The sequence below is a fragment of the Mobula birostris genome, chromosome 8 (assembly GCF_030028105.1).
Source record: "Mobula birostris isolate sMobBir1 chromosome 8, sMobBir1.hap1, whole genome shotgun sequence".
Classification (NCBI taxonomy): Eukaryota; Metazoa; Chordata; class Chondrichthyes; order Myliobatiformes; family Myliobatidae; genus Mobula; species Mobula birostris.
Genome location: NC_092377.1, coordinates 108,529,634 through 108,545,373, shown reverse-complemented (window position 1 = coordinate 108,545,373; position 15,740 = coordinate 108,529,634). Strand labels below are relative to the sequence as shown.

Below are 15,740 nucleotides of genomic sequence, written 5' to 3'. Positions count from 1 at the left end.
CTCGGGGCATTGGAGCTCAATTCCAATGTCCTCTAAATGGAGTTTATACGTCCTTCCCATGGAATGCATGGCTTTCCTCCGGGTGCACCAGATTCCTTCCACATTCCAAAGATTTATTGGTTAGTATGTTAGCTGGTCATTGTAAATTGTCCTATGATTAGGCTAGGATTAAATCAGAGGTTGCTGGCGGCAGTGTGGCTCAAAAGGCTTACTCCATGCTGTATCTCTAAGTAAATAACTGGGACCAGCAAGGAGGATGCTGTGGTCGGAGTGGGCTGTTTCTGTGCTGTATTACTCTATGACCATTTAAAGCAATTCAAAATGATCCTGAGGATTCTTTACCACAGAGCAAATGCTTCAGGCATGTCCTCGAATTTTGCCACAAATGGCCAGGCTGGTGCATTTAGATAAACCGAATTTTCTTACTTGGCAGTAGGTGCCATATTCCCTGAAATGCTTCGTTGCACTCATTAATAATGGTTACTTTCCAAAAAGACTCACTACTGCTACATTAGAAGGGTGCTGTAACAGTAAGAAGAAAATAAGTCTTTCAGGCTGTTGCCTGGAGTGCTCGTTACAGGACTTTGTATAGAATGCTTTTTATAATGTGAAATTTATTGATAACACCATAAAGTCACACCAAGGATATATAGAATTTCTTTACAAAGTAATCCAAAAGAAGAGAGAATGGTTTTGGAAGGCAAGTTATTCCGTAAAGACATACTCCATAGGATCAGCAAAAGGAAGATGCGATCATTCATCAAAAGTGTACATTGGAATACAGACAAATTGGAAGAGTCTGAATTCATTCAGGAAACCAACATCACTTGCAGCTGATTCAATTTGTGGTAAGGCTCCATCGTAATGTGAAGTGCACACAGTTAGCCAAATACCGTTAACTTTCCATGAATCCTCATAAAATGCACTTCATTCAGTCCAAGGCCGGTTCACCAGAATATCCATTATAAATCTATTTACTGTCAGTAACAGAAATTACCTTCTGGATGTAGATGAACCAAAATTATTTTACTGAGGCAAAATTCCTGCATGTATTCTATTTCCAAATAGCTGTCAGTCCAGGGTCTTTGTACCAGCGGGTCAATGACATATTGATCCAATTCTCAAGATCTGTCTCTGTTGCTTAATCATGTGACTTTATTTCTGCGTTAGTGGAAACGAATTCTGATCCATTAAGTCTCCAACTTTTTCTTGTAGGACATGGACTACCTCAGCCAAGACAAATAAATGAGTTTCATCCAGGTCTTGTATTATGAATTTTTTCCCCAAAGCATTTGTATCATCCAGGTACAGCAAAAATTGTTTCATGGCCGGATCACTATAAAGATCAAAATTAACAATTACATCAATATTAGAATATAGAAAAGTCCAGTACAGAACAGGCTTTTGGCCTACAATGTTGTGTCGAACTGATTAAATTAAATGACCAACTAAACTAATCCCCTCTACCTGCACAATGTCCATATCATTCCATTTTCCTCACATTTATATGCCTAAGTGTCACTTAGAAGTCCCTAATGCATCTGCCTTTACCACCATCCCAGGCAGTGCATTCCATGCACCCATCACTCTGTGTAGACAAATTTGCCTCTCCCATCTCCTTTGAAATTACTCCCCTCACTTTAAATGCATGCTTTCTGAGGGTATTAGACACTTAATTTTTATTTATTTGGTGATACAGCGGCCCCTTGAGCCATGGTACCCCAGCCACCCTCAACAAACCTGATTAACCCTAGCCTAATCATACAATATACAATGACCAATTAACCTAGCCGGTACGTCTTTGGACTGTGGGAGGAAACCGGAAGACCCGGAGAATACCCACGCATTCCACAAGGAGGATGTAGAGACTGCTTACAGAACTACACCAGAGTTGAACTCCAAACCCTGGAACTCCCTGAGCTGTAACAGCATCACGCTAACCATTATGCTACCATGGTTTACAACCATTTCAAACCACTTCCTTATAATCCTCAATTAACAAGCAGTTTTGGTCATTTTTACTCAAGAGTTCCCTTCAAGCAACCGGTACTATTTAGTTCTGTACTGACTGAATATGAAAATGCACAGACCATGGTAAATTTGCAAAACCTGGTAAACAGCAAAATGTGGAATGGAGGCAAACAAAACCTTAAATCAATTAAAATAAGTTGTGGGGGGGGGGTGTCTGTTGACAATAGATTCAAAGTGGGACGAAGGACAGAACTCCAGAAATTCTTCAATGAGGTTAAAAAAATATATAGAACAGCCTTTTTCTCATGGTAGGGAAGTTAAGAACTGGAGAATGTATATTAAGAGAGGAGGGAAAATACTTAAAGGGGCCCCAAGGACAAGTATTTCTACACAGACGGTTTATTTATTGAGATACAGCACGGAACAGGCTCTCTGGCCCTTCGACCTGTGTCACCCAGCAACCCCCAGATTTAATCCTAGCCTAATCACGGGACGATTTAAATGACCAATTAACATACCAAACAGTACGTCTTTAGACTGTGGGAGGAAACTGGAGCACCTGGAGGAAACCCCTGCGGTCACGGGGAGAATGTACAAACTCCTGACAGGCAACGGTGGGAATTGAACCCAGTCGCTGGTACTGTAAAGTGTTGTGCTGACTACTGCGCTACCATGTCGTGATAATGGGTATACGGAACAAGCTGCCTGGGGAAGTGGTAGAAGCAGTATAACTAACTACAATAGTTAGAAGACAGGTACATGGACAAGGATAGGTTTAGAAGGATATGGGGCAAATACAGGCAAATGGAACCTACTTCGGAAGGCACCTTGATCCACATGGGCAAGTTTGGCCACAAGGCCCTCTTTCTGTGATGTATAACTCTAAGACAGACATGTAATTAACAAACAATTACACTGGATGACCATTATTAAGAGTATTGACTTATGGATCCAAATAAATTAAGCAGTAAGGGACTTGCAATGATTGAAAGAACTTTTAATTTTGAATACAGCCTGGTCTTTAGAAAAGTATGAAATGTAAACGGTAATGACTGAAAACCAAAAATACCTTTTCTAAATTTATGGAATACTTTTAACTACATGAATTGAAAGCAAAAGAGAAATTGGGGCTAATGTGAAGCACGACTGTCAGTAACATTTCAAAGGTACGGAGAGGATATGATAGAAGTGGGCAGAATTAAACTCAGCATTGCTTACAAAAGAGCATGATGACAAAACAGCAGTAATAGCAGAATGATGAAAGCGTGATCTAAACCACAGCTCAATTGTAATAACCCTCAAGTGCTGACATACATAAAAATTGGAGGATCCATTAGACATTTACACGATATACTTGACAAGACTTGAAAGCTAATCTGGAAGTAAACATATGGCAGAGTTATAGTTAATGATAATAAATGTACAAGACAAATGTCCTTGGAACTCTTTCATAATGAAGCAGAGAGATCAGTACCGAACTAAGGTGTACTGCTAACAAGTTATTTCCCACAATAGGAGGCAATGTGCTCCAGTTTCCATATGCAAGACTAGGGTGAGCAGCTAGAAGTCTTGGTACATATTGACATCAATGACATACAGTTGCAAGAAAAAGTTTGTGAACCCTTGGCAATTAATGGATTTTCTGCATTAATTACTCAAAATGTGGTCTGATCTTCATCTAAGTCACAATAATAAACAAACACAATATGCCTAAACTAATAACACAATCAATTGAACTTTTCATGTCTTTATTGAACACACTGTTTAATTATCCACAGTCCAGGCCAGAACCCTTGATTTTAATAGCTGATAGAACGTCCTCCAGCAGCAATAACCTCCACCAAGTGTTTCCTGATGCTGCTGATCTGACTTGCACAACAGCGATGGGGAATTTTAGACCATTTCTCCTTATAAAACTGTTTCAGTTCATCAATATTTCTGGGATACCTTGCATGAACAGCCCTCTTCAGGTCACGTCACAGCATCTCAATTGGGTTAAGGTCTAGACTCTGACTTGGCCATTACAAAACACGAATTGTTTTTCTTTTTAAACCATTCTGCTGTTGATTTACTCTTGTGTTTCACTGGATGATGCAACATAGTCTTGTTGCATCTTCTAACTTCTACCAAGCTTCAGGTGACGGACCGCTACCCTGATAGTCTCCTGACATTCCTCTGGAAAATGTCTTGATACAATTTTGAATTCATTGTTCCCTCAATGATTGCAAGCTGTCCAGGCCCTGAGGTAACAAAGTAGCCCCAAACCATGATGCTCCTTCCACCATGCTTCACAGTTGGGATGAGGTTTTGGTGTTGGTGTGCAGTGCCCTTTACCCTCCAAAAATAGTGGTGTGCATTGCTGCCAAAAAGTTCAACTTTTGTCTCACCTGTCCACAGAACATTGTCCCAGAAGTGTTGTGGAACATCCTGGTGGTCTTTTGCAAACTTCAGATGTGCAGCAATGTTTTTTTCTGGAGGGCAGTGATTTCTTCTGTGGTGTCCTTCCAGGAATACTATTCTTGTTCAGTGTTTTTCTTATAATGGGCCCATGAACAGAGACTTAGCAAGTTCTGGAGAGCTCTGAAGGTCTTTTGCTGTTACCTTTGGGTTCTTTTTCACCTCCTTTAGCATTGCATGTTGTGCTCTTGGTGTGATCTTTACAGGACACTCCAAGGGAGAGTAGCAACAGTACTGCATTTCTTCCATTTATAGACAATTTCTCTTACTATGAACTGATAAAACACTCAGGTCTTTAGAAATGCATCTCTACAATTCCTCTGGGATCCTCTAAAAGGTTGTTGATCGAGGCATGGTGCACGTAAACTGATTTTTCTTGAGAAGAGCAGGCTCCGTCAGTAACCTGACTTTGTGTGTCTTTCTTTTTATGGGGCAGGGCACCTCTACATCCCACACTTCCAATCTGATCTCCATAACTAGAACACTTAACTTCAAATAGTTTTGTAGAAGGAATTACAATAAGACACAGGAGCATAATTAGGCCATCTGGCCCATCGAGTCTGCTCTGCCATTCAATCATGGCTGATCCTTGTTTCCCCTCCTCAACCCCAGTTCCCAGCCTCCTCCACGTAACCTTTGATGCCATGTCCAATCAAGAACCTATCAATCTCTGCCTTAAATATACCCAATGACCTGGCCTCCACAGCTACATGTGGCAACAACTTCCACAAGTGCACCACCCTTTGGCTAAAGAAATTTCTTCGCATCTGTTTTGAAAGGGCGCTCCCTTATCCTGAGGCTGTGCCCTCTTGTCCTAGACTCCCCCACAATGGGAAACATCCTTTGCGCATCTACTCTGTCCAGGCCTTTGAATATTTGAAAGGTTTCAATGAGATCCCCCCTCGTCTTTATGAATTCCAGCAAGCACAGACGCAGAGCCATCAAACATTCCTCGTATGATAACCCTTTCATTCCTGGAATCATCTTTGTGAACCTCCTCTGGATCCTCTCCAATGCCAGCTCATCTCTTCTAAGATGAGGGGCTCAAAACTGTTCACAATACTCAAGGTGAGGCCTCACCAGTGCCTTATAAAGCCTCAGCATCACATCCTTGCTCTTGTATTCTAGTCCTCTTGAAACGAATGTCAACATGGCATTTGCCTTCCAACTTGCAAGTTAACCTTTAGGGTATTCTGCCCAGGTCTCCCAAGTCCCTTTACCTCTCAGATTTTTGGATTTTCTTCCCATTTAGAAAATAGTCCACATTAATTTCTACTACCTAAGTGCTTGACCATGCATTTTCCAACATTGTATTTCATTTGTCACTGTCTTGCCCGTCCTGCTAATCTGTCCAAGTCCTTCAGCATCCTACCTGTTTCCTCAACACTACTTGCCCCTCCACCAATCTTTGTATCATCTGCAAACTTGGCAACAAAGCCATCTATTCCATCATCTAAATAATTTATATACAACATAAAAAGAAGTGGTCCCAACACCGACCCTGTGGAACACCACTGGCAGCCAACCAGAAAAGGATCCTTTTATTCCCACTCACTGCCTCCTACCAATGCTCTAACCATGCCAGTAACTTTCCTGTAATGCCAAGGGCTATTAACTTGTAAGCAGCCTTATGTGTGGCACCTTGTCAAAGGCCTTCTGAAAGACCAAACATACAACATCCACTGCATCCCCTTTATCTATCCTACTTGTACTCTCCTCAAAGAATTCCAACAGGTTCCTCAGGCAGGATTTTCCCTGAAGGAAACCATGCTGACTTTGTACTATCTTGTCCTCTGTCACCAAGTACTCCATCACCTCATCTTTAACAATTGACTCTAAAATTTTCCCAACCACTGAGGTCAGGCTGACTGGTCTATAGTTTCGTTTCTACTGCCTCCCTCCTTTCTTAAAGAGTGGAGTGACAATTGCAATTTTCCAGTCCTCTGGCACCATGCCAGAGTCCAATGATTTTTGAAAGATTATTTCTCATGCCACCACAATCTCTGACGCTGCCTCTTTCAGAACCCTAGGGTGCAGTTCATCTGGTCTGGGTGACTTATGTACCTTTAGGTCTTTCAGCTTTTTGAGCACCTTCTCTCTTGTAATAGTAACTGTACCCACTTCTCTTCCTTCACACACTACAACATCAAGTGTGCTCCAGAGGGTTACCCCAGAGGTTCACATACTTTTTTGAACTTAGCCTGCAATTGCTTAAATGGTGTATTCAGTATTGACAAGAAGTAGTACAATTGTTTGTGTGTTATTAGTTTAGGCAGGTTTTGTTCGTTTATTACTGTGATTTAGATGAAGATCAGATCACATTTTATGAGTAATTAATGCAGAAAACAAGGTAATTGCAAAGGGCTCACAAACTTTTGCTTGCATCTATAGGTAGGAAAAGTGAGGAGATCCTGAAGAGAGATTTTAGGGAGCTAGATAGAACACTGAAAAGTGGGACCTCAAAGGAGTAATCTCTGGATTTCTACCTGTGCCACGTGCTGGAGAGGGTAAGAACAGGATGATTTGGCAGGTGAATGCGTGGCTGAGGGGTGGGTACAGGGGGCAGGGTTTCAGATTTCTGGATCTATGGGGTCCCTCCTGGTGAAGGTACAACCTGTACAAAAGGAATAAGCTACACCTGAACTCTGAGGGACAGGTTCGCTGGAACTGTAGGAGAAGATTCAAACTAATGTGGCAGGGGATGGGAACCAGAGTGATAGGGCTGAGGATGCGGCAGTTGATACAGCAGCAGAGGCAGTATGTAGTACGACCATGAGAAAGGACAGGCAGATGATAGGGCAAAATTGCAGTCAATGGAATGAGTTGCAGTGTAACCAGGGGGACAAAATCAAAAAGAGTGACAAATACAGAACTGAAGGTGTTATATTTGAATGCACACAGTAAACTGTGGAATTCTTTGCCACAGGGGATTGTGGAGGCCTGGGCATTGAGTGTATTTAAAGTGGTGGTTGACAGATTTTTGAATAGTCAGGGCGTGAATGGTTATGGCGGGGGGGGGGGAGAACAGGAGAATGGGGTTGAGGGGGAAATTAATCGGCAAGATCAAATAGCAGAGCAGACTCGAAGAGTATAATGGCCTAATTTTGCTCCAATGCCTCACGGCATCAGTTGAAAACCATTTGAAAATCAGACGAACCCAATGGGTGGCACGGAAGCATAGCAGAGATCACAATCGTTTTACAGCGCCATCAATCACTGATCACGGTTCAATTCCTGTCACTGTCTGTAAAGTGTTTGCACATTCTCCCCATAACTGCATGGATTTTCTCCAGGTGCTCCATTTCCTCCCACATTCCAAAGATGTACGAGTCAGGGTAAGTGAGTTAAGGGCATGCTATGTTGGCAATGGGAGTGTGATGACACCTGCAGGCTACACCAGAATATCCCTGACACAAACAACACATTTTCACTGTATGTTTCAATGTCCAAGCTAATCTTAACATCTTCACTGGAACTATACTCCATGTTTAAGATGTTAGCCACCACACTGTGTCAATTCATGGAGACTAGTAAGAGATTGAGGTAACAACCACAAAATTATTTAGCCAAAAGGTACTTTAGGAGATGGACAAAAGGGTGGTTGTTAATTTAACCTGTCTGATGAAATTCAACCTTGTTTAACTACCACCAGCAAGTTTGTAGTTGCTTATTCTTGTAAACCTTACCTTTTAAAAAGAAAAAAAAAGTTTATACTTACCATTCAATAAGAACTCCTTTCAAGACATTAACCATCTTTAATGAAGCTCCAAGATATGACTGAAGATAGTAAATAGGTGTGCAAGCTGAAAATCATAAACAAAATTTACATAAAATGCATTTAGTTCTTAATTCTACAGCGACTAGATTTCTGACCAGAAAATGCACAGAGGCCTTTCCAGTCAAAAGCATTCACTGACTTTGCATATATTGAATCTCCCTGGAGGGAAGATATGTTTAGAAATTAGAAAAAGTGCAGATGCTGCAAACCTGCGGTAAAACAAAAACTTCTGAAAACACTCAGGACAGGCAGCATCTGTGGAAAGACTCATAATCAGAGCAGAGAGAAAGAAACCTACTGAAGACAACAGCTAGCTACATACTGTGATTCAGTTAATGCTGTCAATGACTTCACAACCATAATGGGCAACTATATCTATGTTATTCTAAGTAAAAAGAAAGTCTTCACTGTTTTATCTTCGAAGGGGGTTTACCCACCTTAATGTTCAAAAGGCCAAATACCATCTCCCTATGTCAATTTGCCCCAGCATTTAAGCATGCCTCTCTCTGATCTTGCAATCCAAATGTTGTTCAGTACCTCGCCTAATTCCTCTGGCTTGAAATACAAATACCTTGCTTTGCTCTCATGTGGTTCAACTCTCTCCCTAATTACTCTCTCATTTCTAATATATGTATAACAATCCCTTAGGATTCTCTTTAATCCTACTTTCCAGGGACATTTCCATGGTTCCTCTTAGCCCTCCTGGTTCCAGATTTAAGATCTCTGCTGCTTCCTTCATATTCCTCCAGGACCCTATCCCACTGCAGCTTTTTCAGTAACCCCACCATGGTTTTTTTCCAATGACTTTAGTTGATTTTAGGTTGCATGATCTAATAAAGTCCAAGGATCTTGATATGCTTGGACTGTTCGTTCATCAATGTGTTAAGGAAAATTATTGTGATATACTAACCATTTTTACCGATGGATCAAAAGATAATTTAACAGGGAATGTTGGTGTGGGTGTGGCTGTTTTTGTGCCTGAATTACAGGTAACAATAAAGAAACGTCTTACTAACCATTTATTAGTATATACAGCAGAGCTGGTTGCCATCTATTTGGGCATACAGTGGGTGGAGGAAATCTGTCCATGCAAAGTTATAATTTGTTCAGATTCCTTGTCTGTTCTGATGAGTCTTAAAACAGGTCATTCCGGCAGTAGGTCAGATTTACTGCAGGAGTTCTTTAAACTTTATTTCACATTCAAGGTATTAGTCTACATGTCTGCTTCTTATGGGCCCCTGCACATAGAGGTGTTCAGGGGAATGAGCCGGTTGATTGCTTAGCCAAAAAAGCTGTGAAAAGTTCACTTGTGGATATTGACCTTCCACTTAGCAAATCAGAAACTAAGGGATTTGTAGGGCTAAGAATTAGGGGATTATGGCAAGACTTGTGAGATAATGGGTATAAGGGGAGACACCTTTACAGAATACATAAAATTATTAGATTAATCAGAAAAGGGAGAAGACAAGAAGCGAAGGCATTATATTGACTTAGAATTGGGCATACTATGCTTAATTATCCCTTATATCCTGTTGGAAAACCACTCTGGGGTGTGTAGGTGTCGTCATCATTATGAAACAGTTGATCTTTTACAACGTGAAGCATATAAGCTTGAAAGAAAGCAAATGCAGGATGCACTACTAGCTTTGGGGGTTGACAGTTTTCATTTAAAAACTTTACTAAGTTGTGGAAGAAACTTTAATTTAATTCACAATACTGTCTTTCATTATTTACACTCTATTGGGCTTTTTAGGGTAATTTAGTTTTCATTTGATAAAGGAACTAGGAGGGGTTTTATTTCCCAACTCTCTCCACCACACTCCAGTCCAGTAGGTGGCAGTAATGCACCTTTAAGTTGGACTGCCAATCGCCATTAAAAGTCAGAGTCGTAGTTTTAAGTATCCAATTATGCCACACAGGATGGAATACAGAAGCCTTTACCATTTAATACAGACATGACCGTACATTGACATCAACTGGCCAAAACGGTTTTGCATTTTCAGATGTACAATAATGTAAATTTGCCTTCCTTTGTGGGGCTTGCTGCATTACGACTTCACCATCAGAAACAAAAAAACAGGCAGCTCATCAAGATCCTCATCAGCGAGCTCAACCACCTGAGGCGCAAACCACTCCACATTGCCAAGGCTCATCTTACAACATGCACTTAATATTGAATCGCAGCTCTGGGCAAACACCTTAATGTATCACTTAAATGTGCAAGAATTCGGCTAAAATTAGAAAGCAACAGGTAATACAGTATCAGTAGCATACATATACAAATCAAAGCAGTAAATTATGACAAACTGTTACTCCATACAGTACAGTATACTGGGAACAGTTAGCTCTGTGTACCAAAACCATAATAATGGTACACAGAGGTAACAAAGTCCAGAACCTACTAACAGGACTTTATGGAGGTAACAGTTTGCCCAGTCCATCACGGGTTAAAGCTCTCCCCACCACTGAGCACATCTACACGGAGCGTTGTCACAGGAAAGCAGCATCCATCATCAGGGACCCTCACCACCCAGGTTACACTCTCTTCTTGCTGCTGCCATCGGGAAGAGGGTAAAGGAGCCTCAGGTCTCACGCTACCAGGTTCAGGAACAAGTGCTACATCCCCTCTCTCACTACTCCTCAGGGCCCCAAACAGTCCTTTCCAGTGATGCAACACTTCACCTGTGAGTCTGTCGGGGTCATATACTGTGTCTGGTGCTCCCGTGTGATCTCCTGTAAATATGATTATGATTATGAAGACACGTAGTCCTCTTTTATTGTCATTTAGTAATGCATGCATTAAGAAATGATACATTATTTCCTCCGGTGTGATATCACAAAACACAGGACAAACCAAGACTGAAAAGACTGACAAAACCACATAATTATAACACATAGTTACAACAGTGTAACAATACCATATCTTGATAAAGAAGTCCATGAGCACAGTAAAGTTCAAAGTTTCTCAAATGTCCCACATCTCACGCAGACGGGAGAAGGAAGAAAAACTCTCCCTGCCATGCCGAAACTATCCGACTCTGAGTCATCCGAAAACTTCGAGCTCTGATCAGCTCTCCGACACCGAGTACTAAGCGCCATCACTATCCGAACGATTTGACCTCCTTCTCGGTCGCCAAAAGCAGGCAAAGCCGGGGATTTTGAGGCCTACCCTCCGAAAGATTCACGACCACACAGTAACAACAGCAGCAAATGGGCGCTTCAGAAATTTCTCCAGATGTTCCTCTGTGCTTTCACGTCCACACTCCATCAAATCAGGATTGTCCATGGCCCCTAGCCAGACCCAACGTAGATTGAGAGACCACTTTGTCAAGCACCAACGCTCCGTCCACCAGAAGAAGCAGGATCTCCCAGTGGCCACCCATTTTAATTCCTCTTCCCATTCTGATATGTCATTTCATGGCCTCCTTCATTGGCGCAATGAGGCCACATTCAGGTTGGAGGAGCAACACCTCATATTCCATCTGGGTAGCCTCCAACCAGATAGTATGAACATCAATTTCTCGAACTTCTGGTAATGCACCCCCTCTTCACCATTCCCCATCCCCTTTTCCCTCCCTCACCTTATCTCCTTGCCCACCTATCACCTCCCTCTGGTGCTCCTCCCCCTTTTCTTTCTTCCATGGCCTTCTGTCCTCTCCTATCAGACTCCCCCTTCTCCAGCCCTGTATCTCTTTCACCAATCAACTTCCCAGCTCTTTACTTCATCCCACCCCCTCCCCGTTTCACCTCTCACCTTGTGTTACTCTCTCCCCTCCCACACCTTTTAAACCTACTCATCTTTTTTTTCTCCAGTCCTGCCGAAGGGTCTCGGCCTGAACTGGCTACTGTACTCTTTTTCTATAGATGCTGCCTGACCTGCTGAGTTCCACCAGCATTTTGTGTGTTGCTTGTGCAAGGCCCCGGGAAAGGTTTCACTAATAACATAATGGTCTTTCTGCAGGAGCAGTGTTCAGGTTACAGTGAGAGGTAACGGGTGCTTTTGGAATGTGAGCTGGGTCCTTTGTTCTGCGGGAGATGAAGAGGGAAGACACTGGAGAGAACCAATCGTAAGATTCGACCTGTTGGGGCACCATGATTCGATGCAGCAAGGTGCCACAGTTGACGGAGTATCGGTGAATATTATTTTTGGAAGAGCTGAGCTTCAACTTGTGCACATTTGACTGTTTAATTATAATGGGTCCTTTTTGTTGTTTTCTTTACTAACCCTTTAAGCTAAGATTCATAAATATAATTCCTTTAATCATATGCAGTGTGCTGTCTGTTGTTTCTTGGCACTGAGTTGCAACAGGGCAGCAGATTACACAGCATCCACACCAACCGGGGCTTTGGGGTGGGAGAGCCGTTCCAATCTCACGGGTTTGGCGGGACTGGTATGTGTATTCCCTAGAAGGAAATCAGCGGGGTTTCACTTGGATCTCCAACATGGTACTGTGACAGACACCAAAAGTTTTTCAAATATGTGAAGAGTCAAAGGGAGGCAAGTGGATATCAGACCCTTGGGAAATGAGGCCTTAAGAGATAGTAATGGGGACAATGAAATGGCAGACCAACTTAGTAAGCATCTTGCATCAGTCTTCAATGTGGAAGACACTAGCAGTATGCCAGAGTTGAAGAGTGTCAGGGCCAGAACTGTGTGTAATTGCTATTCCTGAGAAGGTGCTTGGGCAGCAGAAAGGTCTGAAGGTAGGTAAGTCACCTGGACCAGTTGGACTACATCCCAGGATTCTGAAAGAGTTAGCTGAAGAGATGCAGAGGCATTAATAATCTTTCAAGAATCACTTGATTTTGGAATCGTTCCAGAGGACAGGAAAAGTGTCACTCCACACTTTGAAAAAGGGGGGGAGGCAGGCAGAAGGAAGGAAATTATGGGCTAGTTAGCCTGACTTTCATGGTTGGGAAAATGATAGAATAGGCCAAAGTCAGCATGGTTTCCTTCAGGGGGAATCTTGCCTGACAAATCTGCTGAAATTCTTTCAGGAAATAACAGGCAGGATAAACAAAGGAGAGTCACTGCATGTTGTTTACTTGGATTTTCTGAAGGCCCTTGACAGGGTGCTGCATGAGGCTGCTTAACAAAATAAGAGCCCATGGTATTATAGGAAAGAGTGATAAAGGTGGCCATTTCAGGTTGACTGCTGTTGCCTTGTGGTATTCTGCAGGGGTTGGTGTTGGGACTGCTTCTTTTCACATTATATGTCAATGATTTGGATGACAAAATTAATGGTTTTGTGGCCAAGTTTGCAAATGCTACGAAGATAAGTGGAGGGGTAGGTAGTATTGAGGAAGCAAGGAGCCTGCACAAGGGCTTGGATTGGGAGAATGGGCATAGATGAAATATAGCGTAGGGAAGTGTGTGGTCATGCACTTTGGTAGAAGGAATAAAGGTGTAGTCTATTTTCTGAATGGGGAGAAAATTCAAAAATCAGAAGTGCAAAGGGACTTGGAAGCCTTTGTGCAGGATTCCCTAAAGGTTAACTTGCAGGTTTAGTCGGTGGTGAGGAAGGCAAGTGCAATGTTCGCATTAATTTCGAGAGGACTAGAATATAAAAACAAGGATGTAATGGTGAGGCTTTATAAGGGACTAGTCAGACCACACTTGGAGTATTGTGAGCAGTTTTGAAAAATGTGCTGGCATTGCAGAAAGTCCAGAGGAGGTGCACAGGAATGAAAGGGTTAACATATGAGGAGCATTTGATTGTTCTGGGTCTATACTCGCTGGAATAAGAAGAATGAGGGGGTGTCACTAAAATCTATTGAATATTAAAAGTCCTAGATGGAGTGGATGTGGAGAGGACATTTCCTATGAGGGAGTCTAGGACCAGAGGGCACAGCCTCACAATAGAGGGATGTCTATTTAGAACAGAGATGAGGAGGATCTTCTTTAACCAGAGAGGGGTGAGCTTGAGGAATTCATTGTCACAGACAACAATGGCAGCCAAATCATTGAGTATTTTTAAAGCAGAGGTTAAAAAGTTCTTGATTAGTCAGGACATCAAAGGTTACAGGGAGAACACAGGAGAATGGAGTTGAGAGGGATGATAAATTAGCAACTGATGAAATGGTGGAACAGACTTGATGCGCCGAATGACCGAATTCTGCTCCTGTATCTTACGGTTCTTGATGTCGACGTTTTGAATGACCAGAAACTTCAGTACCATGCACAACAGCACATAGGAGAATGGGTGTGGGACAAGTAGAAATGGGAGTATTCCATCACACACCAGGTGTACCTTATAGCCTGGTGGGTGAACCACTCTACCAGATGCTTGTTCCACAAACCGACTATATTTACCATTTTTCTATTCTCTCAGATGGGCACAACCTTACATTGGGACAACAGGGGCAGATATGATAAGACATAGGAGCAGAATTAGTGCATTTGGCCCATCGAGTCTGCTCTGCCATTTAATCATGGCCGATCCTTTTATTCCCCTCCTCAGCCCCACTTTCCAGCCTTCTCCCCAATCTTTGATGCCATGTCCAACCAAGAACCTATCAAGTTCTGCCTTAAATACCCCCCAAACACCTGGCCTCCACAGCTGCCTGTAGTACTAAACTCCACAAATTCACCCCCTCTGGCTAAAGAAATGTCTCTGAATCGCTGCTTTAAGTGGACACCCCTCTATCCTGAGGCTGTCCACTTGTCCTTGACTCCCCCAGCATGGGAAACATCCTTTCCACGTCTGCTCTGCTCTGCTCTGCCTGGACCTTTCACCATTCCAAAGGTTTCAATGAGATTCCCCCTCATCCTTCTGAATTCCAGCGAGTTCAGACCCAGAGCCATCAAACGTTCCTCATGTGATAACGTAACTGAGACGCTCCCTCGCGAACACACACACACAGAGGGAGCGCGGCGCTACCACAGGCTCCACCTCTCCCGGCTTCTCTCGTCGTTCACCTGCCGAGACACGGACCCGACCCTCCGGCCACCAGCTGTTGGCGAGGCCTTGCCGACTCCCGACGGCAACAGCTGCCACGCTCCGGCCCGGAGGCTGCGAGCAGCGGCAGCAGAGCCCTGCGGGCCCGGCTTAACGTTGGCGGGCAGTCGGCCAGGCAGGGACTCGCACCGCGGGGCCTTCCCTCCGGCCCGAGGTCCCGTCACGAAGCGACACTTACCGCCCCGACCCGGTCCAGAGCCTCCCGACGCTCACGCGGCCTGGGACATCCTGCGCGGCAACCAATCAGAGCGGGCGGGGCGGGGCCGCTCCGCGGGGCGGGGCCGATCGCCGGGGCGGGGCCGCTCCGCGGGGCGGGGCCGATCGCCGGGGCGGGGCCGATCGCCGGGGCGGTCCCTGGCCGGGAGCCCGCGTTCGGTTGTGGCTGCGCTCAGGCTGGGAGCAGCGAGACGGGGAGGTGTGGCGAGCCCTTGGGGCCACAATGGTGCTCCGTGCACGGAGGAGGGTAGCGCTATGAATGCGACGAGCCATTGGACTGTGCCTTTATTGCATCTGAAATTAAAAAAAGAGCCCAGGAGGTTTAGTAGAGAATCTCAGTATTGGGCAGTGTGGTGTTG

General features: G+C 43.7%; 1 protein-coding gene across 2 annotated transcripts; it reads right to left on the bottom strand.

The window, feature by feature from the left end:
* Positions 1-598: 598 nt before the first annotated feature.
* On the bottom strand, positions 599-15,426 carry gtf2h5 (general transcription factor IIH, polypeptide 5). Of its 2 annotated transcripts, none has more exons than XM_072265922.1 (3): positions 15,344-15,426; positions 8,147-8,231; positions 599-1,336 (listed from the first exon to the last, which is right to left on the bottom strand). In XM_072265922.1, exons 2-3 carry the CDS (start codon positions 8,179-8,181, stop codon positions 1,156-1,158), a joined length of 216 nt encoding a protein of 71 aa, XP_072122023.1. In that variant the 5' UTR covers positions 8,182-8,231; positions 15,344-15,426; the 3' UTR covers positions 599-1,155. The 2 variants fall into 2 exon arrangements, with proteins under 2 accessions (XP_072122023.1, XP_072122024.1); XM_072265923.1 differs by lacking the exon at positions 15,344-15,426 and adding an exon at positions 15,126-15,320.
* Between the last annotated feature and the right edge of the window lie 314 nt (positions 15,427-15,740).

Excerpts from the sequence above, each read along its gene's own strand:
- gtf2h5 (XM_072265922.1), bottom strand. The coding sequence starts at position 8,181 with ATGGTTAATGTCTTGAAAGGAGTTCTTATTGAATG. Across the intron at positions 1,337-8,146 it reads AAAGGAGTTCTTATTGAATG|TGATCCGGCCATGAAACAAT; the intron begins GTAAGTATAAAC and ends TGATCTTTATAG.